General features: G+C 37.0%; 1 protein-coding gene across 1 annotated transcript in view; it reads left to right on the top strand.

The window, feature by feature from the left end:
- The window catches only part of LOC106870385 (hephaestin-like protein), a 65,148-nt gene that overhangs the window by 14,158 nt on the left and 23,236 nt on the right, over positions 1-27,754 (top strand). Inside the window, exons 3-10 of the mRNA XM_014916428.3 lie at positions 4,406-4,618; positions 7,575-7,872; positions 11,477-11,583; positions 12,021-12,186; positions 14,954-15,240; positions 18,672-18,865; positions 24,742-24,892; positions 27,628-27,754. The exon at positions 27,628-27,754 is cut by the window's right edge and continues 86 nt beyond it. Coding sequence (XP_014771914.2) covers positions 4,406-4,618; positions 7,575-7,872; positions 11,477-11,583; positions 12,021-12,186; positions 14,954-15,240; positions 18,672-18,865; positions 24,742-24,892; positions 27,628-27,754 — 1,543 coding nt within the window. The remainder of the gene's footprint in view (positions 1-4,405; positions 4,619-7,574; positions 7,873-11,476; positions 11,584-12,020; positions 12,187-14,953; positions 15,241-18,671; positions 18,866-24,741; positions 24,893-27,627) is intronic.

Genomic DNA, 27,754 nt, shown 5'->3' with positions numbered 1-27,754 from the left:
ACTACCTGAAAGACAATGACAATGTATGGTGCTCTTCACCCTAAGGCGAACGTACACAGGCTCTACATGAAGAGGGGTAAAGGTGGACATGGTTGATTAGCGTACAGGAGTGAATCAACAGTGAAAGAAGAAACATGGCAGAATATTTGGTAAACAGCAAACAAGACCTGCTACAGTATGCTGCTAATGCAGAAAGATTTAACAAAAATGAACTTGAGAGTGCTAATAAATTCTCATCAAGAACTGCCAACAGGCTGATATACATTCATCAAAGTTCAGTCCTCAGTTCACCCCCATTCATCAGAGAGTACCACTTTAGCATGTTGTCTAGTTGGGCATTTACACTTTAGTGTGTAATCTAATCTTAACCCTAAACCTTAACCCCATTCCTAGCCCAGATCAGGTTATTTCACAGACTATGTAGTAGACTATGGATACTATGGTAAACCACAAGCTAAAGTAGCACCTATCAGAGTCCTATAAACTATCACAGAGAAGTTTAAGATTGGATATCCTTGGAGTTCAACAAGTTTCAGTCCTCAATCTTCTTCTGTTCATGATAGTCCTACAGCCATCACTGGGGAGTTTAAAACTGGATGTCCATGGGAACTCTTACATGCTGATGATCTAGTTCTCATTATTGAATCTATAGAGAGGAAATTGCAGGCATGGAAGCTAAAGCTAGAAATGAGAGGCCTCAAGGTAGACTTAGTAAAGACAAAGGTTTCAGTAAGTAGGAAAGAAGACAGGATCTTAGTAGCTTTGAGTAAAAGACCTTGTTTGATATACATAAAAGGAGTACATATAAATTCCACATGCTGTACCCAATGTAAGCTATGGACACACAAGACATGTAGTAAAATCATTAGCAGGAAGAGGTAGGCCCAGGAAGACCTGGGCTGAGGTGGTGAGGCAAGACCTTCGTACATTGGGCCTCACCGAGGCGATGACTACGGACCGAGACCTTTGGAAATGGGCTGTGCGTGAGAAGACCCGGCAAGCCAAGTAAGATCGTTGCCAGTGCCCCTGGACTGGTTCTTGTGCGGGTGGCACATGAGATGCACCATTTTGAGCGTGGCCGTTGCCAGTACCGCCTGACTGGCTCCTGTAGGATTTTCGAGCGAGATCGTTGCCAGTGCCCCTGGACTGGCTTGTGCGGGTGGCACATAAAAGACACCATTTCGAGCGTGGCCGTTTTCGTGCGGGTGACACGTAAAAGCACCCACTACACTCTCTGAGTGGTTGGCGTTAGGAAGGGCATCCAGCTGTAGAAACTCTGCCAAATCAGACTGGAGCCTGGTGTTGCCATCCGGTTTCACCAGTCCTCAGTCAAATCGTCCAACCCATGCTAGCATGGAAAGCGGACGTTAAACGATGATGATGATGATGATGATGATAGATTATCCAAAAATGTAAGCTTCATATGTAGTACTGGAGCAGTTCATACTATGTGCACACTGAAAATAGCTTTTCTCAAATGCCCAGATGGCTCTCTGGTAGTTGATAGCTTTTGTTACCCAGGAAATGTAATTAGCAAGAGAGGTGGTTGCTCTGAAAGTATAATGGCTAGAGTGACGACTTGTTGGAGAAACCTCAGGAAGCTATTACCACTCCTAACAACAAAGATTTTTTCCCAAAGAGTAGATAGTATGATGCTTATGTTACAATTGTAATGCTGCATGGTAGTGAGACATGGACCTTAAATGCAGAGGACTTGAGAAGGCTGGAAAGAAATGAAGTGAGCATGCTCTGCTAGATGTGCAATGTGAGTGGGCACGAAAAAATTAGTATAAAGGTGCAGAGTGAAGCTAAACTTAGAATTGAGAGGCCTCAAAGTAGACTTAGTAAAGACAAAAGTTATAATTAGTAGAAAAGAAGACAGGACCCTAGTAACTTCAGAGAGAGAGGGCTTTGTTTGATATGCAAAAAAGGAGTACATATGCTGTATCCAGTGTAAGCTATGGATACACCCCATATATTATACTCAGTGTAAGTTATGGACACACAAGACGTGTAGTGAAATCACAAGCAGACTATCAAAGAACATTGGTTCCTTTATGATAGATGCACTGTAACATACTATGAGCACACCAGAAATAATTTCTTTGAAATGCCTAGATGGTACACTAGAATTAGCTAATCATTTTTGTTACCTAGTAGGTGTTATTAACAAGAAAGGTGGTTACTCTGAAAGTATAGTAGCCAGAGTAAGAAAGGGTTGGAGAAAGTTCAGGGAGCTATTATTACTGCTGGCAACAAAAGTCTTTTCACTTAGAGTGAAAGGCAAATTGTGATGATGTTTATACTAGAACTGCAATGCTGTGTGGTAGTGAGATATGGGTCTTGAATGCAGAGGACTTGAGTAGATTGGAAAGAAATAAAGTGAGCATACTTCATTGAACATGTAATGTAAATGTACATGAATGACATAGTATAAATGTATTGAGACAAAATCTAGGCTTAAGAGGTATCAGATGTAGAGTGCAAGAAAGAAGACTGCACTGGTATGGACATTTAGTTCACATGGATGAGAACAGCTGTATAAAGCCGATCACTTAACATGGATGGAGCCTGTGGAAAAGGAAAGCCCAAGAATACATGGAACAGAATGGTAAAAGCTAATCTCAGAATCTTGAACTTCACAGAAGAGATGACAAAAGACCAGAATGAGTGGCAATACGCATTTCTGAAGAAGACCTGTTCACCTCAATGAAATCAAGTTCTGGTAGCATAGCGTGGATGTATATGTATATACACTCTGTACATCTCTCATCCTCACCTGCAACCTACCCAACATCATGTCATCTCTTTATTGTCCTTTTTCTGTTTACTGTATCATTATTATTATTCCACTGCTCCATACTATCAATCATCTCTTACAACTCCCTTCCCCTTTGCTCATTATGGGGTGGGGTGGGGGTCACCCCTCCTCTCCCCCCTGCACTCACCCACACTCTCTTGTAGCCCCCACCAACCGACACATGCTCCTGTTCCCTCTACTCCACACAAATTTACCCACCTCATACCTTGAAGGTCTACCCTCATATCTCATCACCCCTATTTTTATCCCTTTCCATCTCCACCTAATTACTCCCACCCTCTCTTCTTTAAACACGAGTAGCCATGTAGCTCCTCTACATCAAGAAACCTGTTCTGCTGTGGCATCATCTCTTAAACTATTGTTTTGTAAGCTGCATGGCAACCTCACTAGTGTTGGTGACATGCAAAAAGCACCCAGTACATGCTGTGAAGTGTTTGGCATTAGGAAGAGCTTCCAGCCATAGAAACCATGCTAAAGTAAACAAAGAAGCATGATACAGTCCTTGGGCCCATTGGATCTTGTCAAACCATCCAACCTATGCCAGCATAGAACATGGACATTAAATGAAGCTGATGATGATGATGATATAAGGACAGCTCAAAACAGATGATACCTGGATGACAATGAGAAAATACATGTGAGAGATAACACAATAAATAATGTAAGCTCTTTAATTCCTGCTTGCTACCAAAGCGTAGACCTCTACAGTTTGATAATTTAATGTAGTTAAACAGTTTCTGTTTATTTTCAAAAATTCATAAAAGCACAAGTTTGAATGAGACAGTAATTCACATAAAGGAAAATAGCAATTTTCATTTACAACATTCATAAGAATCAAGGTTTGAGATAACATTTGGTGAAGAAATCTATCAGAATCAAAATAAAACAAACCATTGTCTTTTTCATATTTCACATCTTAGATTAGCTAAACAAGAGTAGACAATAATAGATCTATAAGAATTGGATGAGATATGACGGCTCGGCCATCTCTCCCCAGTTCTTATATTAATCATTAAATCCAGAAATACAACAACACGAGGGATAACGGTAACAGCAGATCAACAATTTATTCTAGGTTGGTGTAGAGCCTTTTCGTTCCTGGGTGAACAGGCATGCCGCTAGAATACCAAGGAAGCTTCGACCACATGTCGGAGTCGAGTTGAGAGATACGTGTTGTCACGACAGCTGCTTGAGAGAAAAGAGATCGAACGCTATTGCTCTCTCTCCACCTGTTGCATTGCGCATGCGTGCTCGGGTACTTCCGCTGACGGCAAGTCCCTTGCACATGCGCAATGGCACTTCCCAAGATGGCGGCCAATGGCGGCCACACGCGCCACTACAGATCCTTTGGGTAATTATTCTGGTTGAGAACTGTTGAAGAAAGTGAGAGAGTTCTGAGTTGAGTTCCTTAATGTAACCAATGGATGGCTGAGCAGTACTGCTCTTTCATTGGTTCAATAAACCAATGATAAATGAGGATAAACAACTAAAACTTGAGTTGATTGCATGCCAGTTGCTACATGCATCTTTTTGAATAACTTTTATTGTTTTTTTATGTTTTTATCAGTTTTTTTTTTTTTTCAGGAGCATTATACAGAGATGGTACAAAATCAGCTAAAAAAGCTGATGATAAGGTTCAACCTAAAACTGCCTTCAATTATACTTGGATAATTGAACCCTTTGATGGCCCAACTGAAGATGATGCTGATTGTCTCCCTTGGATGTATCACTCTCACATTGAACCAGTTATGGATATGAATGCTGGCCTGATGGGAATGTTGATTCTCTGTAAAAAAGGTAAAGAACATGATGTATGTTTTGTTTGATTAGAATGGAAAACATATTTTTAAAGATCTCAGCATCTTTTATCACTTATTAACAAACATTTGTTTAATTGGTAAAATTATTTTTAATGAGATTCTAATTGGCTGAGTCATTAGGATATTAACTTGGTGAAAGAAAGAGGAATGTCACTACATGATATCATATCACCATTGCTATACCATATCTTGAGCAATGAGATGCTACACCAAGAAAAAAAAGAAGTTAAGAGAGTCATGGTTGGAATGCCTTTGACTATAAATGTGTTCAGTCAGGTCCACTTTTAGGATTAACAAAAACTACAACAATCATAATACTTTGTTGTATTATCAAGTAGAAACTACCATTAATAGTTCTATAATAAATGGCTCCACCCACTCATGTTTCTATCACCATCAATGATTTCATTATCACTAGATTCATCATCTTTACCACCTCCACTAGCCACCCAGGCAATGGTTTTATCACCATTAATTCCCACTCCCTACATGCTCCACCCATTGCTGGTTCCACCCACTGCTGGCCACACTGCTACTAACTCCACTACCACTACCTCTACCACCTCCACCATCATCACCACCACTAATGGTTGTACATCCAATGATTCCATTATTACCAATACTGATATCATCAATAGGGTGTACAGCATTTAATACTATCCCAAGTAAGGCAGTTGTGCAAAGTATCCTGTTTACAGTTGTTTATAATTCTTTTTGGTTAAAGAAAATAATTAACTGAGTTGATGTCCAGTTGACAACAAATCTAAGAAGATTTTAGTTTGTATCCTGTCATTGTGGTGTGTTGTATCTATGGTGAAGACACTTGGCTCAGGTGTCTTCTTAGAAGATACTACAGGTGGTATAATTTACTGTTGTTTCTAGTAAAAGCATATTAAAAACTGGTAAATATTTCATTTGCATTGCCAAGTTCAATACTCATCACAGGAAAAGCTAACTGTGATTAATCAGAGAACAGCAAATTATCTTTCATCCCTTTATGTTACACAAAAAGCCAGCATCCTGTTAATAGTTTGACTTCTGTGACATGAACTGTGACAGCTCTGGCCACGGAGACACAAGCAGATGGTTTGACAATCTGTTCAGGATGACCTTGGCAAAGACTTTACCAGGCACTGAGAGCAGTGTAACGGCCCTATAATCATTGCAGTTGTGGTCTCTGATCCTCCCTTTCCTGCTCTATAGTTGTGAGACTTGGACACTGTCCAGGGCCCTTAGGAACCACATGAACTCGTTTGATGTCAGGACACTTCACAGGATTATGGGTTGCCATTGGTCAGATTTTTTATGCAACTAACGACTCTACACAGAAACTGGGATGCATCCTGTTACTTGTATGATTTGGGAGTGCTAACTCAAACTGTGTGGCTATGTTGCTTCATTTTTCAAGTTAAACCCTGCATATTGTATCCTTTTCACTGAGGACTTAGTTGGATTGATGGCTTGTGTTGGTCGACCATATGCACATAGTCACAGCAGATGAGGAAGTATCTCATGGAGATGGAGACTAATTGGAACTCTTCTCAACAGGTCACCTGGGAGGGCTTGGGAATATACTGACAAATGGTGAGTGCAGGAACACACTTCAATGGCATATGCTCTCACATTCGACCTGACCTCCTAATGGTACTAGAAATCAAGAAATCTTTATGACTCAAAGAAGAAATTAGCAATTCTCTTGAGACATTTCCTAACCTCTTCTATATTTTATATCTTATCTCTACTTTAACCACTATTGCTTATGTTCATCTACATATTCCTGAAAGTTACTATTTTCTTCTTTCAACTCAACTCTGGATTTTAGCATCATTACTCTGGCTACTGACAAACACACTAACTCTACCACTAAGCTAACACCATTATGCAAACTGCAGCCCACAGAACTTTCTGAATGGCATACCCACCTAATGATGAGCTGTCACATGCTGCCTACTTCTTGCCCATGCCTGATTTAAACATACCACAATTTTTAGCCTACCATCAGTGCTGCACCATGTCCATGGGCAAAGCACATAACTCAAAAATAGCCTAGTCCACCTAGTTACAAGGCACCATGAATATACATAGTTCACTACTGTGAGTAGCAGAACTATGACTGATATAATTGGTGTTTCTTTAGCTTACAATACTGAATTAAAATTCTGCCATAAATATTTCTTGAAGAAGGATAATCTCTGCTATGCTAACTTATCTAATGTACACTGTATAAAGTCAATATTTTCAAAATGTAAATCAGTGCATTTGACTTATTTACTGTATCCACTCATTTGACTTATATTCTATTTACTGTATCCATTCATCACCCACCTCTAAGCTAGCTCTTTTCCTTTATTCACCTTATCACTATCATCATCATTTCACTCTGTCTATTATTTATTACCTCTATACACCTTTTCTCTATTCTTGTTATTTGAGGCAATTGAAATCTCATGTCTGCTAAAGTAAACAATGAAGCATGATACAGTCCTTGGCCCCATTGGGTCTTGTCAAACAAAATCTGTTTTGAAATTATAATACATGACTGTAGTTAACAATGCCTCAAGAAAATTAACAGGATTATGGCATCTGCGAATTCAAAGATTTAGTCTTTGAATTATAATACTAATAAATTCTATATTTATCCAAATCTGCTATAGCCATTGTTCATACGGAGTATACTTATGATTACACCCACCCCACCTCTCTTTTTCTTACAATTATCTACTTCTCTTAATTGCTTTTGACTTACAACTTCCATCAAATAACTTTGCCAGCAGTAGCCAGTAGCTTCTGATTATTTATACCAAACTCACATTGGATTTAAAAAAAAACAAAAAAACATGCTAATTCCCTAAGTTCTTAACAATTATGCTCTTCAATTACTCTTTAAAACAGTAACACCTTAACCACAGCTTTATTTTTACCTTACTATGCAGATAAAACATACAATCCTGAAAACACCCAGCATTTGTTGATGAAAGTTATGGATGAGAATTTAAGCTGGTACCTTGAAGAAAACATTCAGAATTTTTTAACTGATAAGGTTGATCAAGAAGATGAAGATTTCCAGGAGAGCAACAAAATGCATGCCCTAAACGGCCTTATGTATGGCAACTTGAATTTGAAAGCTTGTATTGCTGACAAAGTCACTTGGTATTTGATGGGAATGGGAAATGAAGTGGACATACATACGCTTAATGTAAATGGTCATTCCTTTGAATATAATCATCACAGGTAAAACCATTTTCTTTCTTACTGTTCTCAGTTTCACCTGACAATCAATGAGGTGCATAAAGAATTGAGCTACTTTTCTCTCAAAAGTTCTGATTTCAAACTGATCATTTAGCAATGTAGTTATTGCTTGACAGATAAAATTCTTCATTCTAAATACTAGCTAACTAAAATAGGTGATAATAGATACCACTCCAATTTCAAGATTACTAAGAAGCAATTCAGAGATATTCATTCATCACCCACCTCTAAGCTCTTTTCTTTTATTCACCTCATTACCATTATCATCATCATTTACCTCTGTCTACTATTTATTACTTAATAACTGTCAACACATATATTCTTTTTTCCAGATTCTTGAGATCTTTTACTTAAATTTTGACTTGTCATCGATTTTCTAGAATTCTTTAAGCACAATAACAGGATTATGGCATCTGCAAATTCAAAGATTTATTCTTTGAATTATAATACTAATAAATTCTATATTTGTCCTTTGGTAATGTCAGTTATAAACACTTTTTTTTTTTTTTTGATAACCATAAAACCAATTTAGCTGTGTTCAAAGTTTGAAAGTTTTTTTAATGTTGAAAGTGTATAATAGTTTTGTTTATATTTTTTTTTTCAAAACCTTTTCAGCTCTCTATTGATGCTATATGTCAGAAACTTGAGAGCAATCCTTTGAACATAGATTTCAATAGAACTGATAGCATACTTTGTCAATTGGTGTTTATAATTCATCTGGACTCATATTTTGCAGTCACTGACTGTATTCACAGAATCCATTTCCTTGTCACAAAATTAGCAACTGTCTGTGTCTCTTAAATGGTATCTCTCTTTCTCTCTCTCTCTCTCTCTCTCTCTCTCTCTCTCTCTCTCTCTCTCTCTCTCTCTCAAATTTGCATTCAAATGCTTAATCTTAGAAATATAATCAGTAAAAAGTGGCATGCTTCTGGGTTACAACCTGTCGCATGGTCGGGTCGTCGGCGACTAAACTGGCAACCCCATCAAGCTTGCTTGGTGAGGAGGGTCAATGTTGGACACCCTGTGAGATGAAAAAAAAAATCCCTGTTAAAGGGCAGAAGAATTACTGTGTAGTCAACAGCCAATTCAACAAGTACCTTGTCGCAGTGAAGTGCCTGTATGCTCCCGAAGAGCTATGCTGGAGGGAGAGAAATCTTCAAGCAGGTTTTACCAGGCCAGACAGGTCAAAGGGTAGGAGACAGACAAAACCTTAGCGACAATAAATCGAAGCGTCGGCAGCAGGGCGTGGATTTAGTTATCTGCAGAACCTAACAGATCAGATTCCTGGCTTTGAACTAGTAGAATGTCATGCAGAGGATCTTGAATACAAGACAATGGATGAAACCCTAATATTCCTTGTTAGATGGAAACTGCAGGACCACATGGAGCAGCGCCCTGTGACACCTATAGTATATGCAACTGAAACCCCTATGGGGGTGTCCTATGGGACGACCTAGATGAGATGAGATGATGATGCTTCTGAGTTTTTCTTTCTGCTTGTGCTGAATAGTTTTGAAGTGAGAATCAGCCCACACAATCTCATCCTAGTCTTTAGACTTGGAGGTCTAGTGCAGTGACTCAGTGGACTAAGTCAGCTGTGGTGACCATCAAGTTGTAGGTTTTTGCATTGGAATGGCCTTCTGAATTGCTTTACAGGGCAGGAGAGCTCCACCTTCACTGGTCTAATATTGTTACTGAAATGTACTCACACTTATGAGAAGCTAACATTTTAAATGAACACCATAGAGTTGTGTTAAACTCCCAGGAAGATATGACCATGATGTCATTACTTGTAAGTGCTATTTTATTACGCTTATATGGCTAATACTCTTGGAGAATATGATAACTTTTTTCTTCTCTGATTTCCCTTCTCCAAATATTTCATATTTCATGCCTATTTAAGGAATATTTATTTGGATTAGTTGAATCATAAAAATGTCAAACGAAAGCCATGTTTCGTTTGCTTCATCTGTGCGACTGAGTTCAACTTTGCCTGTATTTATCTAAGATCAGTAAAATAGAGTACCGTTCAACTACTGGGATCAATTTCACTAATCCCTCTCCCACTACATTTTGTAGTTTTGTCCCTATATTACAAATTATTATTACAAAAAGTACTGAAATAGTATGGTGCCAAACTAAATGCTTTGTGTTGGCAGAGTCATTAGAGCATCAGAAAAAGTTCCTTGTGGTATTTGTATAGCACTTTATATTCTGGTTTCAAATTCCACCAAGGTTAACTTTTATCTATCTGAGGTCAATAAAATAAAGTACTAGTCAAATACTGTGGTCAATGGTGTCAACTGACCTCTTTTCAAAAGTACTGGCCTCATGTCTAAATTAGAAACAATTATCTGGCTGCTACTTCTAGCAGGTCTTGTGCCCATGTAGAGACCTGCATTGGCTCATCCTAGAAAGATTTCAGCTATAGTGTCTGAATTTATCTCAACAGCACTGATTCACTTAGCTATAAGTCTTCCTCCACTTTAGATGTAACATCAAAAACTGGGAGGCAGATTCAATTTTGATCACAAACCATTTCCTGAGTAAATTCTAGCTTTCTCAATGAGAGGAATGCATTAAGTTCTAGCTATTGGAGTCTCATAGTCTCATTACTTACCTCCAGGTTGGCACTAACATCTGCAGGTGTGAAGAAAACATGAATTTACTGCTAATATGGTTGTGTGATTTAGAAGCTCACTTTGCAAACATTTGGCTTTAGGATCAGTCTCACTGCATGGCACCTTGGGCAATTATCTTCTACTATAGTTCTGGGCCAACTAATGTCTTGTGAGTGGGTCTGACAGATGGGAGATTTGTGGATGCACATCAAACATACATACATACATATGCATGCATACACACACACATGCATGCACACACACACACATACACACACAAATACATACATACATACATACATACATACATACATACGAACGTACATACATACATACATACATACATGACAGTCAGTGTTGGTTTGTTTATGTCCCTGTAACTTAGTGGTTCAGTAAAAGAAAGTGATAGAATAAGTATCAGGCTTTAAAAAATACTGGGTTTAATTTTCCCTCTAAACCCTTAAAGGTGGTGACCCAGCATGGCTGCAGTCCAAAGACTAAAACAAGTAAATGATAAAAAACATATGTATAACAACACCTCACTATGTTGGACATTCACAGAATAGTCTCTACTGCTAGTGTTAAGTGACTGATGAGCAATTATCTTTTGCAGACAAATTATTACAGTTAAAAAGCAGAAACATTTCATACATGGAATGACAGATGCTATGTTGTGTTAGTGGTAACTAAATTGTCCATTCAGTGATATATCTTAGTTTCAAGTCCAAAAATCAAGTCTTCTGCTTTTCTCCTGTCTCAATTTGCTGTACATAATGTCTGGAGAAAATATGTTTAAAATTAAAATAATTGATAGCTGTTTACTTAAGAAGCAGTCATTTAATTTTCATTTTATTCCATTTTTTTTATTCCTTCAAATTCATGCTTCTTTCTTTCTGAAAACAAATTAATTTCTAAATATTGTTAAATTTTTATGCTGAGAAAACATTTTATTTTACTGTACAAAGGAAAGACTCCATTAACTTGTACCCAGCTGAATTCAGTGTTGCAACAATGCATATCAATGATGAAGGATCATGGCTAGTCAAATGTCATGTACATGACCATTATGTGGGTAAATATCTTCTATTTTTATTGTATCTTTTAATTCTTGCCTAATCGCAGTAGGTGATACCTTCAAATTCATTGGTTTAGAGCAAAACCAATGAAGACCTCACCTGCATGAGTTTATTCAAGAGAGCACAACACTGTGATTTCTTGTAGCTCTTTCTCTCTCCCTTGCATAGTGAACTTAGCCAACAAAGGAGCCCCCTGTTGGTTCTTGCAGAAGCTCTCCACTCTCACACACACACTCCACTTCTTAGATTTCACTGTATGGGATCTATTATATAGTTGTCTTTTATTTATTTATTTATTTATTTTTTTTATAAATATATGTTTTCTTCCTGTTGTTTTGTTTTTTTAATCCAGTAAATTATTGGGTTTGAAACTAGAAAATTATAGACTAAGATCTTAACATTTTAATTGATGAAAATAAATATTGTATTTTAGGTGGCATGGAAACCATGATGGAAGTATTGTTCTGTAAGAAGACCAATAACATTAGCACCGATTCTAAGATTGTAGAATATTTTATTGCGGCTGAAGAAGAAGAATGGAGTTACTCAAGAAATGGCACGAACCTCTATGATGGTGGATCTCTCACAGAACCTGACAGGTCAGTACTTTATTATCAAAATTATTTTTGAAGTTTTGCTTCTATTTCTTTTTTTGTTTTGTTTTGTTTGTTTGTTTTTGTTTGTTTTTGTTTGTTTTTAGTCAAGGAGGGCCTGGAAATGCATTGGACACTATTTCACTATCTCCAGGATCATTAATACCAAAGAAAAAAAAAAAGAACCCATATGCAAAAGTGCTGTGATTAAATGAATAAGACTAATGACTCTGGGAATTCATAATTTCATAACTGGTGCTATACTGCACTGAAATGCAGTAAACATTTAAAATCTCTTTGCCACACATACCTAGCAGCAGAGAATAGAAAGTGAGAAATAAGTCTTCGGACTTGACATTAAACATTCCTTATCCCTATTTACTTAGCTAATGGATATGCAGACAGACAAGAATCAGTAGACTTTGGACAAAAGATTAAACATCAACTGTCCCAAATATTCAGTTACATAATATATAATAAAGAGAGAAAAAATAAATTCTTGGGTAAAGTGCTAAAAATAGTAGTTCCACTTAACTGTAAAGGAAAAATTCAATTAACTTGATTTTGGAGTTTCAAATTAATTTGAATTTAAGTAGAAGTTTCCATCATATGCAAAGAACCACATTAAAAATTCATAAGATGAAAAGATGCTGTTAGTATAGCATTAACTGAAAACCAAATCAGTAAATTTAACATTGATGCACAATATGGCTGCTATCATTAATGTGATTTTATAAACCTCAAAAACTGGCTAGCTCTCACTGTGCAGGATGGTGGCTCAGTGGTTAAGAACTTTGAAACCTTGCCTTTTACATGAAGGTTTTGACAAATCTATCTATATAAGAACAGAGGCACTGAAGACAACCAGAAATTGAACTGAGATAAGTGGATTGTTTACTCTTTACTCTTTTACTTGTTTCAGTCATTTGACTGCGGCCATGCTGGAGCACCGCCTTTAGTCAAGCAAATCGACCCCAGGACTTATTCTTTGGAAGCCTAGTACTTATTCTATCGGTCTCTTTTGCCGAACCGCTAGATTACGGGGACGTAAACACACCAGCATCGGTTGTCAAGCAATGCTAGGGGGACAAACACAGGCACACAAACACACACACACACACACACACACACACACACACACACACATATATATATATATACATATATACGACGGGCTTCTTTCAGTTTCCGTCTACCAAATCCACTCACAAGGCTTTGGCCGGCCTGAGGCGAAAGTAGAAGACACTTGCCCAAGGTGCCACACAGTGGGACTGAACCCGGAACCATGTGGTTGGTAAGCAAGCTACTTACCACACAGCCACTCCCGTGCCTGTTTAACACAAAATCATGTATGTTGGGGTTTCATATTTCAAACATTTTAAATTGTTTTCTTGAATTTAGTGAGTAGTTTGGTAATTTATAGAGTTAAGATCAAGTTCTCTCAGAAAATTGTTTTTTAAATCAATTTATCACTATTGATTGCTAACTAAAATGTTGCTTTGTGAGCAAACTTTTAGTCTAACTCTTGCAGAAGACTATTGGCCCTTCAACCAAAAGTAAGTTTCTAATGTTGAAAAACCAATATAAAAAAAAATATGAAATAACATCAATAGTTTTTATTTGCATAAATTAAAATTGAACATGTAGAAATTTGTTGAGTCAAAACTTCATCAGATCTTCTGGAGTTTTAGTACCATTCATTTTTTAGTGATTTGTCCGCGCTAAAACTTCATCTCCTTACGTCAAGTCAAAGCATCATTGGATCTTTTCTCACCTTTTTTAATTATTTATTTATGTATTTTTTTGCAGGAATCCATAGGTTTGCATTATTTGATTTTTTTTTTTTTTGCAATACATTACTTTACCTAACTTCTGGTCTTGTTTTGCCACCTTTTTTCATCTTGTTATCAATATGTACAACTTTTCTAATATTGTTTCAATGAAAATTTGACTTTTAAAATCCATTTGGAGGAAAAATTAAGTTAGTTCATGATATATAAATAAAGATCTTTTATTCTTGGAGAATGGACTCAGTATGAGGGAACTGACTATCATCACTTCATGTTCCATGGATTTTGTCTGGAGGGAAAGGATTTGATCAATAAGAAAATTGCTGCTCAAAAACATTATGTATCAAACCAGCATGAAGAGTACCTTACAGCCAAAATATATTTAAAAGTTAAAGGAATTCCCAAAAATGTTAATCATTCTTACTACTTGTAATCCAATTTATGAATAGGTTAAATATAATTCTCAAACCATTATTAAGTTTGTTTGCTCTCTGTATTTCTGTTGAGTATTCAAAAAGTCAGGAAGGGGGAAAAAGAATTTTTTAAAAGTTGTAATTTTGACAAAGATTTTTTTTTTTCAGAATCTTGAGCTTCATATTTTTAAAGTGGCATTCAACAAACAAACAAACAAAAACAAAAAAAAGAAGAGAAAATCAAATATTGAAAAGCTGTTTTTTGGAGGATGTACAAAATCGTAATTTCCACTGTTGGAAGTAAAGGAATCTGAAGAATTTTTTTAAAATGCAGTGGGGGCAGTGGGGGAGGGGCATACAATGCTTATTCAACACATCTGACTAACTTCTTATATAGTTTGACAGTGCATCCTGTTTATAACTTTAAAATATCTCTATCAAAACTAAATTGGAGAGAGGTGGAGAGCATTTAATAAAACTGTCCAAAAAATCAGTTTGAAATTCAGTAATTAATTTTTTTAAAACATAATGTATTGTTTGCTTTGCTTTTCTGTTTTTTTCCCCCACCAGTGATTCAGAAGTATTTTTTAAAAATGGTGCACAAAGAATTGGTGGAAAATACATGAAAGCTATCTATCATGAATACACTGACAAAAGTTTTACAAAACAGAAGCAAAGAGGAATAGATGAAAAACACTTGGGTTCCTTAGGGCCTGTGATTCGAGCTGAAGTTGGAGAAATAATAAAAGTTGTTTTCTATAATAAAGCATCATATAAGTTTTCCATTCATCCCTATGGTGTATACTATAACAAATTTGATGAAGGAGCTTTCTATACTGACCAAGCTGGTGATAAGGGTAAAGTGACACTGAATTTGTTTTGTTTTTTTAATAATTTCAGAAATAATTTTTGTATAAATGATGGCATTACTGCATTGTTTTAGTTGTTGTTGTTGTTAAGCTGAAGGCCAGCCATGATTGGGCAAATCTGTGATCAAAGGCATTCCAGTTGTAACCATCCAACTGCTATTGTTGTTTAGCCCCAGGTCAACAATTATTGACCAGACCCATGACCAAAAAGCATTCCAGCCATAATCACTCAGGTACATTGAATATCTATGAATATTTTATCTAATAGGCGCAGGAGTGGCTGTGTGGTAAGTAGCTTGCTTACCAACCACATGGTTCCGGGTTCAGTCCCACTGCGTAGCACCTTGGGCAAGTGTCTTCTACTATAGCCTCAGGCCGACCAAAGCCTTGTGAGTGGATTTGGTAGACGGAAACTGAAAGAAGCTTGTCGTATATATGTGTATATATATATATATATATATATATATATATATATATATATATATATATATATATATATATATATATATATATATATATATATATGTATGTATGTATGTATGTATGTGTGTTTGTGTGTCTGTGTTTGTCCCCCCCCCCCCACCATCGCTTGACAACTGATGGTGGTGTGTTTACGTTTGTTCGGGAAAAGAGACCAATAGAATAAGTACTAGACTTCCAAAGAATAAGTCCTGGGGTCGATTTGCTCAACTGAAGGCGGTGCTCCAGCATGGCCGCAGTCAAAAGACTGAAACAAGTAAAAGAGTAATGTATCACACTCTCCTGAAAACAAGAACGTTTTATTGGGTCATCATTCTAATAGATCTTAATAGATTCATTGTTGTACAAAATATTATACAAGGTTGTGTGTGAAGGCAAAAATGACCATACTAATATTTTTCTAAGTTTCCATATTTTTTATTACTCAAAACATATGCATTTACATATATATAACAACTATTTGAATAAAACATCATACAAGAGATAGTTACTGTGATAGCTAAAGGTCTTCATTGCATAAAATAATTTAGTTGTTTATAAGAAAATCATTGATGATTATTAAAGACAGAATAAGAAGTAGAAAAAGTGAGAACACCTTGACACAGGACTGACCAACAGAGTTCTGTATAGCACCTGAGGCTGTCTTGTTCAGCAGTTCAATATCCCAACATTTTATAACATTCACTCAAGCTTCTAGAACCTTCAGCAGAACTATTTGGTGAGAAAATTCACAAAACTCACTTTCAAGTCTACTACTTATTTCGTTATACACCAGCTAATCTGATTGGTCAAATCATGTTCACATAAACATTAATGCCATTTAAGGCAATACAGTTAATTTCTTGTAGCTGGCCTTTGCCTTTTATGGCAATATAGTTGGATTGTGGTTCTAAAGCAGGGACCTAAGTGAGATGATTCAAAACTTTTCAGCAGCCTCACTACACAGTATAATATGAGTGATCAGTTATTTGTAAGTCAAATAATCCATTTATTTTTCTTGACAGAGTGCATCTAGGGCTACATTAATTAGTGTGTTCTTATTTTAAAAGAAGTGTCTCCTGCAGAGATTAGAATATAAAAGGCTTGCAGTATAGAATACAAGGATGATGACGGAGACCAAGGAAGTTGTGGAGGCATTGATCAGAAGGAGAGTGGACATATGTAGTATGTCAGAAACAAGATAGGAAGGAAGTGGTGAGGGAAAGATAAGTGCAGAAGTAAAAGATTGTGTGGAAAAATGTCTAGAAGGAGTTTATGATGCTGGTATCTTGGTTTGTATATAGTTTATAAATAGAGTGGTGAGTTTCACTGGAGTAAGGGAAAGGTTGATAATAGTAAAACTGAGAATTGGAAAGTTCTTGAGTGTATCATCTCAGGATATACTCCACAGGTAGGTTTTTGAATACTGGTAAGTGGATAGGTTAATCATGCAGTAAAGAAACTGATCTTTGATTGACTGACCTTCAATGGGGTTGAACAACCAATCCCGACCAGTTGGGATTCACAGTACAAGTTGTATTATCCATTCTTTCAAACCCTGAACACAAAATGTGTCTCTTGAAACCTCCATTCAGGGATTTTCCAGAGTCACTATCTCACCCTTGTATATTAACCCATTGCAAAGTTACCCACTTACAGCTGAGTGAACTAGAGCAATGTGAAATGAAGTGTTTTGCTCAAGAATGCAACACACCACTGGACTGGGAATTGAAACCATGATTTTACAACCATAAGTACAACACCCTAACCACTAAGCCAAAGGATGAAGAAAGTTGTTATTGTTAGAGGAATTTGAGTGAACATATTATTGTAAAGACATTTGATTAGCAGAATCAGCAAAATCTCTTGTGATATTTAGTTACATTCCTTGGTGCTCCAAGTTCAATCCTGCTGAAATTATCTTTGCCTTTCATTCTTTAGGGATCAATAAAAAATACCAATTATGCCCTAGCAACACACCTCTTACATTTGAGGTCTTGCACCTATGTAAGAACTTAATAGTATTATTTTTATTATGTATTTTCATTGCACAGCCCAACACAGCTCTGTCTGTTTACCTTAGGTATATATAGAATTTTAGTTTTCTTTATTTTTTTAACAGTATTGAAAATAATCTATAAACTATATAAAATTTAGTAGTGCTAGTGTCTCTTTTCAATCCTCACATTCTGGTTATCTCAATTTCCAAATCTTTATAATAGGATAATTTTCAATTTATTTTAGAGTTAAAATGTCCACTATTAGGCATATTATCCTAAACTTAAAGCATGTAAAAATTTTATTAAGGATGTTGTATGTTTCTCCATTGAGTTCGTCAACAAATGATACTAAATCTCTTCAGCAGCTTTTATCTATTAGGTGGTAGTTCATACAAGCCGTCACTACTATGTGTTTCTCTGGACAGGAAACTTAATTTTTTTGTAGTGTCAGTTCACCTACCTTCAGATCTTCTGGGAATGTTACTTGTGATAGACTGGAATCTGGAATTAATCTCCAGCAGGAAATCATACATGACGGATGGTTGGCATGGAGTTTTAGGGAATTTTGCTTTCTTCTAAAAATTAATAAAAAATTTGTTGTAAATGTAACAAAAAAAAAAAAATTGTGGGTGAATAACCATATACAGTAGAATAACTAATGTGAACATTAATCAATTAAATTTGATCTAATTTTGTTTTTGGATTTGGTTTGCAAGATTTTTTATGTGATTCCGTGTGTTGAAGCATATTCTGTTGTGTCTGGGGAGAGTCATTTTCTTATCGTGCCTTAAAATTTAACACACTCACCTTTAAAATTTTCACTTATTATTTTTATTTTCCTAAAATTTTCGTTGCGTTTTGCAACCTTTTCAATAGTCTTGACTCTCATTTGATCTAATTTGCTAAGCAGAAGTTTAAGCACTAAAATATTTCTTTCTTAAAAACATTATTCTATTGTAGGTATTGTTGAACCACATAGCCAGAAAACTTACTACTGGTATGTAACAAAAGAAATGGAACCACTTGAAAAAGATCCTGACTGCTTAACTAAGATGTATGCATCAGAAGTAAACACCATGAAAGACACATACTCTGGCCTTGTTGGGCCATTGCTTATATGCAAAAAAGGTAGTCTTAATAGCCAAAGAAAACAGGTGAGAACTGTCATTTTTTTCTTTTTTTTCTTCTTTTACTTGTTTCAGCCATTTCACTGCGGCCATGCTGGAGCACCACCTTTAATCAAGCAAATCGACCCCAGGACTTATTCTTTGGAAGCCTAGTATTTATTCTATCGGTCTATTTTGCCGAACCGCTAAGTTACGGGGACATAAACACACCAGCATCGGTTGTCAAGCGATGTTGGAGGGACAAACACAGACACACAAACACACATACATATATATATACATATACATATATACGACGGGCTTCTTTCAGTTTCCGTCTACCAAATCCACTCACAAGGCTTTGGTCGGCCCGAGGCTATAGTAGAAGACACTTGCCCAAGATGCCACGCAGTGGGACTGAACCCGGGACCATGTGGTTGGTAAGCAAGCTACTTACCACACAGCCACTCCATGTTTCTTTTTTAATGAGAAAGAAATTTTCTTTGGTAGTATGTTGGTTTGTGTCAGCCATGATAAAATTGTCGATCTTCTTCCCATTATATAATGGCTTAAAAAATAAATTTTATGTTTGTTTGTGAAGTGAAACAATAATACAAGAGGTGCTGAAAAGTTTCTGGCTTTGGGTAAAAGAAAATATAGGAGAATCAGTTAATTATGATTTTATTCAACGTATTCCTCTCTCAGATTCACACACTTATTGCAGTGGCCCTTCAGTTTTTCTAAGCCCTGTAAAAGAACTTAGAAGGTTGGGCCTCCAGCCAGGCCTTTCATGATACCCTTAAAGCCAGGAACTTGTCAGCACCCCCTCATATACTTCTGAAAGTGTATGCATGGCTGCGTGGTTAAGAAGTTCATTTCCCAAGCATGTGGTTTTGGTTTCATTTCCACTGGACATTCTTGTTTTCATTTTAAAGACCTTTATTTTACTAGAATTTATAAGCAAAACTATGATAAACAGTTTACTTACCAACCACAAGGTTTTGGGTTCAGCATAGCACATTGGGCAAGTGTTTCCTCCTAGAGCTCCATACTGATCAAAGCCTTGTGAGTGGATTTTGTAGATGGAAACTAAAAGAAGCCCACTGTATGCGTGCACGCATGTCTGTGCATGCGCACGCGTGTCTGTACATGCGCACGCATGCCTGTGTGTGCGTGTATGTGTGTGTGCATATGTGTTTGTATTTCCTTTCATCTTCATGAGTGTTTACTGGTTGTAAATAGTAACAGCAAGCCTCTGTGGTTGGTATTAGGGAGAGCATCCAACCATAGAAACCAGACCAAATCAGACTGAAGCCTGGCACAGCTCTCTGGCTTACCAGTTCCAGTCAAACTGCCTAACCCATGCCGGCATGGAAAACAGATGCTAAATGATGATGATGATGATAATGATGATGATGTCGAGGAGGAGGTCAGCGACAATGACAATGATGGAGAGATGGACAACGACGACAACAACAATGATGTCATTTGCTTGCCGTCTAGTGCAAAAGACTGAAGGTGCATGGCTCAGTGGTTAGAGTGTTGAGCTTATGATTGTGAGATTGTGAGTTTGATTCCTGGACCAGTCTGCGTGTTGTGTTTTTGAGCAAGACACTTTATTTCACGTTGCTCCAGTTCACTCAGCTGTAGAAATGAGTTGCAACGTCACTGGTACCAAGCTGTATTGGCCTTTGTCTTTCCCTTGGATAACATCGGTGGTGTGCAGAAGGGAGGCTGGTATGCATGAGCAACTACTGGTCTTCCATAAATAACCTTGCCCAGACTTGTGCCTCAGAGGGTAACTTTCTAGGTACTATCCCATGGTCATTCATAACCGAAGGGGGTCACCCTCACAGTGCAAAAGCACATCCAATCTTCTTAATATGTCTCGACATATTGTACACACTTTGTAGTTGTGGTGTATGCGTGCGAGAATAAGTAATTGGCTTACCTCGGTTTTTCCTTCCTTTGCATGAGTCTGTCCTGCGGTATCCGATCCTCGCGGCTCGCCCCGACCCGAAGAACACTAGAAATAGCAGCTGCTTCTCCCAACACCTAGACGATTGCTTGGCACGTCCTCTCCTCACAACAACCCCGTTCGAAAAGGGCACGAAATCCCAATCGAGGCTCCCTCGGCCCTTCTTCCTCTTCTGGTCAGCTCGCCATTCCGGTCAGTTCACGGTTCCGGTCAGAGGTCAGCTCCCCAGTTGCTGACATCATACCACAGTAGTAAACAAAAGGCTGATTTAAACAATGTTGCTTGTTCCCAGTTCTTCATGTGGCCAAGTTTGGGATGTTTGTGATTCAATACAGTAGGACTTTGGAAACAAGTGCAGGCTGGTATCATGAAGGGCATCCAGCCATAGAAAATTTTGCTCCAATGTACTCTCTTCTGGCCCATGCATGCATGGAAAAGTAGACATCAAAATAATGATGATGATGAATTTCTTGAGGGAGATATCATATCTAATTAAAAGTAAAGGTAAAGCTGACCAGTAAACTTGACCATGGCAAAATTTAAACTAGGACCATAAGATAAGTCTAACTCTGCACAGCATATGGTACTGGTATTCTATACTCCTCCATTACTGATGATTATGGTGGTGGTGGTGGTGAGGGTGACAGCAGTGGCAGTGGAGGTAGCAACAACAATGCTCCTTTCTACTATAGGCACAAGGCCTGAATTTTAGGGTAATGAGTCTAGTTAATGACATCAACCAAGTGCTTAATTGGTATTTATTTTATTAATTCCAAAAGGAAAGTCGACCTCAACAGAATTTGAACTCACAATGTGAAACTGGAAGAAATACCATGAAGCATTTTCTCCAGAATGCTAATGTTTCTGCCACCTGGCCACCTTAATAATAATAATTATTATTAGGGAATTGGTGAGGGCACTTGCCCTTGGTGTTCAGGGAGATCTTGGACAGTGGGGTTCTTCAACAAAAGATCTAAGGCTAGAATGCTACATAGAATAAAGAACATTGTGAGTTGACAGCTCAGAGCTGGCTGCTGATCATAAATAAATATTGCTAGATGTTTCTCCTATTCCTTTATTTCTTACTATTTCTTAATTTCTTAATGCCATGAATACCCCTCACCACAAAAAGAAACAAACTTTAATTCCTTACTGTCATGAGTACCCCTTGCCACAAAAAGAAATAAACTCTAGAAAGAGTTAATTAGATAGCAGTAAATGTCCATAGTGGAGATGCAATGGCCCAGTGGTTAGGGCAGCAGACTCGCGGTCATAGGATTGCGATTTCGATTCCCAGACCGGACGTTGTGAGTGTTTATTGAGTGAAAACACCTATAGCTCCACGAAACTCCGGCAGGGGATGGTGGCGAAACCTGCTGTACTCTTTCACCACAACTTTCTCTCACTCTTTCTTCCTGGTTCTGTTGTGCCTGTAATTCAAAGGGCCAGCCTTGTCACACTGTGTCACGCTGAATATCCCTGAGAACTACATTAAGGGTACACGTGTCTGTGGAGTGCTCAGCCACTTGCACGTTAATTTTACGAGCAGGCTGTTCTGTTGATCGGATCAACTGGAACCCTCAACATCATAAGCGACGGAGTGCCAACAACAACAACAAATGCCCATAAAAGAGGTAGAGTAGGGTGACATTAACTCTTGTCGTTATTTTCAGTACGCTATGAAACTTAGGACACTATACTGGGATCTAGGAAAACATTAAGGACTCAGAGGGAAAACGTTTATAATCAAAGTGTAGCAAAAGCCCATGTAATATTATGTTGTATAAAAATAAAATTTAAATTAAAAATTTTTTTTAAATTTTAAAAGGGTATTAGAACCATCTATCACCCTCCACTTTTTTTGTTAACCTTTGTATACTATGTATACTTCTCTTCCTTTTCATAGTATACAGTGTATACTTACACCTTTTTTTTATTATTTTATTTATTTATTTATTTATTTTATCATTTCATTATATGCAAACCCTCACATTTTGTATCTGTTTTGCATTGTCCCCCTCATCCTTTGCCCTGGTGGCAATTAAATGAAATCATCATTATCATTATTATTATTATCATTATTAAGGTGGTGAGCTGGTAGAATCATTAGCATGCTAGGTGAAATGCTTAGCAGTATTTTTCCCGTTGCTATGTTCTGAGTTCAAGTTCTGCCGAGGTCGACTCTGCCTTTCATCTTTCGGGGTTGATAAATTCAGTACCAGCTGAGTACTGGAGTCGATGTAATTGACTTAACCCCTCCCCACAAATTTAAAGCCTTGTGCCTATAGTAGAAAGGATTATTATTATTATTATTATTATTATTATTATTATTATTATTATTATCGGTGACACATAAAAAGCACCCACTGCACTTTCAGAGTGGTTGGTGTTAGGAAGGGCAGATCAGATTGGACCCTGGTGCAGCCTCCTGGCTTGCCAGTCCTCAGTCAAACTGTCCAACCCATGCCAGCATGGAAAGCAGACGTTAAACAATAATGATGATGATTATTATTATTATTATTAGTTAGCCTGTCATTGTTGATGTTCACAAGGACATCACACAGAAAAAAAGACAGGATACAGTGTATCCAGTTGTAGCCAATCAGTCTGATCCATGTTTGGAAGGCTCTGTTGGGACTGAAAGAAAGGAGTTGGCTCTGGACTTGCGTACTTTGTGTTCTCTTCATGCCCCTGCAATCCTGTTCTCTGTTCTCTTTGTAGGAGATAACACCTCTAATAATAATAATAATAATTTCTAATTTTGGAACTAAGCCAACAATTCTGAGGGGAGACAGAAGTTGACTGCATTGGCTCCAGTGCTCAACTGGTACTTCTTTCACCAACCCCAAAAGAGTGAAAGGTAAAGTTGACTTTGGTGGTATTTGAACTCAAAACATAATGGTAGACACACACAAAAAAAAATTAGCTGGGATTTTCAAATGAGGATTTCCAAGGGCCTCCTCACTGTTCATGTAATCTATTAAAACCTTTCACACTATCTCAGCTTCTTGTCATCTTTAAATTTTTTCATTTTTTCATTTTGTCATTTTTCTGCTTTTCCCATCATTTTTTCTTCATTGTTCAATTCTGTTGTTGTCTTTCATTATTAGCTTTTGGTTTCCCCATCACTAATTGCTAACTTCTCAAGTATCACTTCCTTCTGCCTGTTCATTCCTCTTCACTCAGTTTTACTTCTCTTAGCATAGTATCCTACTCTCACCATCTTGTTATCTCTCTGTACCAGATTATTCATTTTGTCTGGTGTGCTAATGATTTTGCTTGCTTGCCACATTAATAATAATAATAATCCTTTCTACTTTAGGCACATGGCCTGAAATTTGGAGGGAGGGGGCTAATTGATTACATCAACCCCTTTACTTGACTGGTTCTTATTACATCAACCCTGAAAGGGGTTAACCATGGTGGAATTTGAATTCAAAACATAAAGACAGATGAAATGCCTTTATTTGCCTTACAGAAACACAGAAACCTTTATTCACATGGCTGTGTTGTAAGAATCTTGCCTTCCAACCACATAGGTCTGGGTTCAGTCCCACTGTGTGGCACCTTGGGTAAGTATTTTCTACTATAGCCTTGGGCTAACCAAAGCCTTATAAGTGGTTTTGATAGACAGAAACTGAAAGAAGCTCCTCATATGTGTGTGTGTGTGTGTGTGTGTCTTTGTTTCCCACACCACTTCACAACTGGTGTTGGTTTGTTTACATCCCCATAACTTAGCAGTTTGTCAAACGAGATTAATAGAATAAATATTAGGCTTAGAAAAGAAAATACTGGGTTCATTTCATTCGACCAAAAGTTCTTCAAGACGGTGCCCCAGCATGGTCACAGTCTTATAACTGAAACAAGTAAAAGATAAAAGATAACACTGGACGTAATTTTGATTTTGTTATTTTATCATCTTTTCATTTATTTTCTCCCTTTTCAGAAAAACGTAGATAAAGAGTTCTTTCTCATGTTTACGGTGACTGACGAAAACAATTCTTGGTACTTGAAAAAGAACATTGAAAAGTATGCTATAGATCCTGATTCTGTTGATGTAGAGGATGAAGATTTTATGGAATCAAATTTGATGCATGGTAGGTACTCAAGTGGATTACATTTTATTTTTTTATCTTTTCCTTGTTTCAGTCATTAGACTGCAGCCATGCTAGGGCACCGCCTTGAAAGGTTTAGTCAAATGAGTTGACCCCAGTACTTATTTTTTTTAGGCCTTGTACTTATTCTATCAGTCTCTTTTGCCGAAGAGACACAGAAGATGGAAGATATGAGAATATCTATTAATCACTACAATTGTTTTGACCCATTTCATGGGTTATTCCTGTAATGATGGTAAATATCTACCAAAAATAGAATTGGTATTTTCTGCAAGTCATGTTGTCTCAATAAACTTGGCATATCTCAACAATAAATAGTTTCAAGCATGACATTCCCCCAAAAGAGATGGATTGGTACATAAAACTGCTTTCTGCAGTGAAGAGAAATTAAATTATTATTTAAATATATCTGTTTTCCACAGTGAAAAGATTAAGGTAAGTTAATGACATATTCGGATCTTCAGGTTCTTTATCTTCCCATGGGTGATTAAATAAATACCAGGTGAATGATAAAGATGAGGTGAAATACAGGTGTTAGTTCTTAAAGTAAGAATGTGTTTGATGAAGCAACTTGGTGGGATCATAATGAGAAATGAGAGAGAATTCTTGAAGAATGATAAAAAGAAAGAAAAACAACTACCAACACTGACATTTTAATATGTTTTGAGGTGCAAACATGGCTGTGTGGTTAAGAAGTTTGCTTCCCAACAGTATGGTTCGGGGTTCAGTCCCACTGTGTAACACCTTGGTAAAGTGTCTTCTACCATGGCTCTAGGCTGACCGAAATCTTGTGAGTGGATTTGATGGATAAAAATTGAAAGAACCCTGTCGTGCGTGGTGGGGGGCATGCACGCGTGTGTGTCTCCTTGTCCTTACATAATAATTGTAAATGAATTTCACTGTTATACAAATAGTGTCGTTCATTTCCAATATTCAGCAAAAAACATGTCTGGCCATAACTTGCTTGGAAATAAGTGAGGGTTAGCGACAGGAAGGGCATGTGGCCGTAGAAAATCTTCCTCAACAAATTTCGTGCGATCCTTGCAATCATGGAGAAGTGGAAGTTAGAACGATGATGTTTTTCACATGCTGACAGTAAAGTATCTCTCTTTACAAGCTGATCTCATGTCATCCTAAAAAAATTAGCCTAATATTTCAATACATGTCCTAACTTCTCTATCCAAATCTTTCAAGGTTTATTACTATTACAGGTACCTTTCACCATCAAATCCCAATACCTTGTATATATATATCGTTAATACTTATTACTTGATCATAGCAACAGAGTTGTTTCCCTTTATATACACTAGCCAATGCTTTTGAAACACGGTGAACTGAGGTTTTCATCTTATATTCCATTCCAGCTGCTGCATAAAAATAAACAAATAAAAACCATGTCCAATTTATCTTCTTTATTTCGTGACAGTAAGGTGTCGTTGGTTGCTATTTCTAGCAGGTCGAGCGACTGCCAAGATATTCCTTTGATCGACTATTGAGCCACCAGAACTCTCCTTGTCTGAATGGAAGACAGGATTGTCATAACAGGAATATTTTTGGTCATAAGTCTGTTGGATCAGATCTGATCTAGAGTTAAATAACCACACTGTCGCTCCAATGAGACATAATGGAAACTTTGTGGCCAGGAAGCAGACTGAGAAAAGTCTGAAATGACATCTAAACAAATGATTAGCAGTTTAACTGAGGTTTATTATATTGGTTTCAAATGTTGGCACAAAGCCAGCTATTTCAAGGGAGAGGGCAAGTCGATTACATCAACCCCAGTGCTCAACTGGTGCTTATTTTATTGAATCCAAAAGGATGAAAGGTATATTCAACCTCAGTGAAATTAGAACTCAGAACTTAAAGACGGACTAAATGCTGCTAAGAATCTTGCCTGGCGTGCTAATGATTCTGCCAGCTCACCACCTTACTGAGATTTGTTATATTGACTAGGATCTGATATTTGTTATTGTTTGTTGCTTTTGATACCTCTCACAATTTAACTTTTCCTTCATATTCAACCAGAGAAAAAAATAAAAAGAATTTCAACATTATAGGGAAGACTTGAAAAATAAATAACAAATATGTAGAACAAACACATCCATACATACACAATATTTAATAGTATAACAATGCTAATTATAAACAAATGGTAACTGATTTCTTCCTTCTGAAAGCAAAACAACATTTATAAAGGTGAAGTATACTGAATGTTTGAGGGATAGTAATTATAATAATCCTTTCTACTAAAGGCACAAGGCCTGAAATTTTGGCTGAGGGGACTAGTCAATTACATCGACCCCAATGTTCCACTGGTACTTAATTTATCAACCCTGAAAGGATGAAAGGCAAAGTCAACCTCGACAGGATTTGAACTCAGAACATGAAGATGGATGAAATGCTGCTACGCATTATGTCCCGTGTATTAACAGTTCTGCCAGTTTGTCACCTTAAATAATAATAATGATGATGATAATAATAATAATAATAATAATAATAATAATAATAATAATAATAATAATAATAATGAACTCATTGTATTCAGTGCTCAGGTGCACTACATCTAATCAGAAAAAGTAACCAGAACTGTATGTACAGTACAGCAAAATTGTTATAATTTAAACTGTGAGTATAGAGGAACACAACTATGCACTATAAGACACTTAATGGACTGATCTACAAATATAATAAATAAAAATTCCTCTTATCTTTTGTAGGTATCAATGGCTACCTTTATGGGAATCTTTATGAACCAGAAATGTGCATGAATGATAAAGTCAGCTGGCATATCATGGCTCTTGGCAACGAAGTTGATTTGCACACTGTTTATTTCCATGGAAATAC

This window comes from Octopus bimaculoides, chromosome 2 (genome assembly GCF_046866305.1).
Source record: "Octopus bimaculoides isolate indiv1 chromosome 2, ASM4686630v1, whole genome shotgun sequence".
Taxonomy (NCBI): Eukaryota; Metazoa; Mollusca; class Cephalopoda; order Octopoda; family Octopodidae; genus Octopus; species Octopus bimaculoides.
Note: the sequence above shows the minus strand (reverse complement) of the source record. Positions and strands in the feature narration are given on the sequence as shown.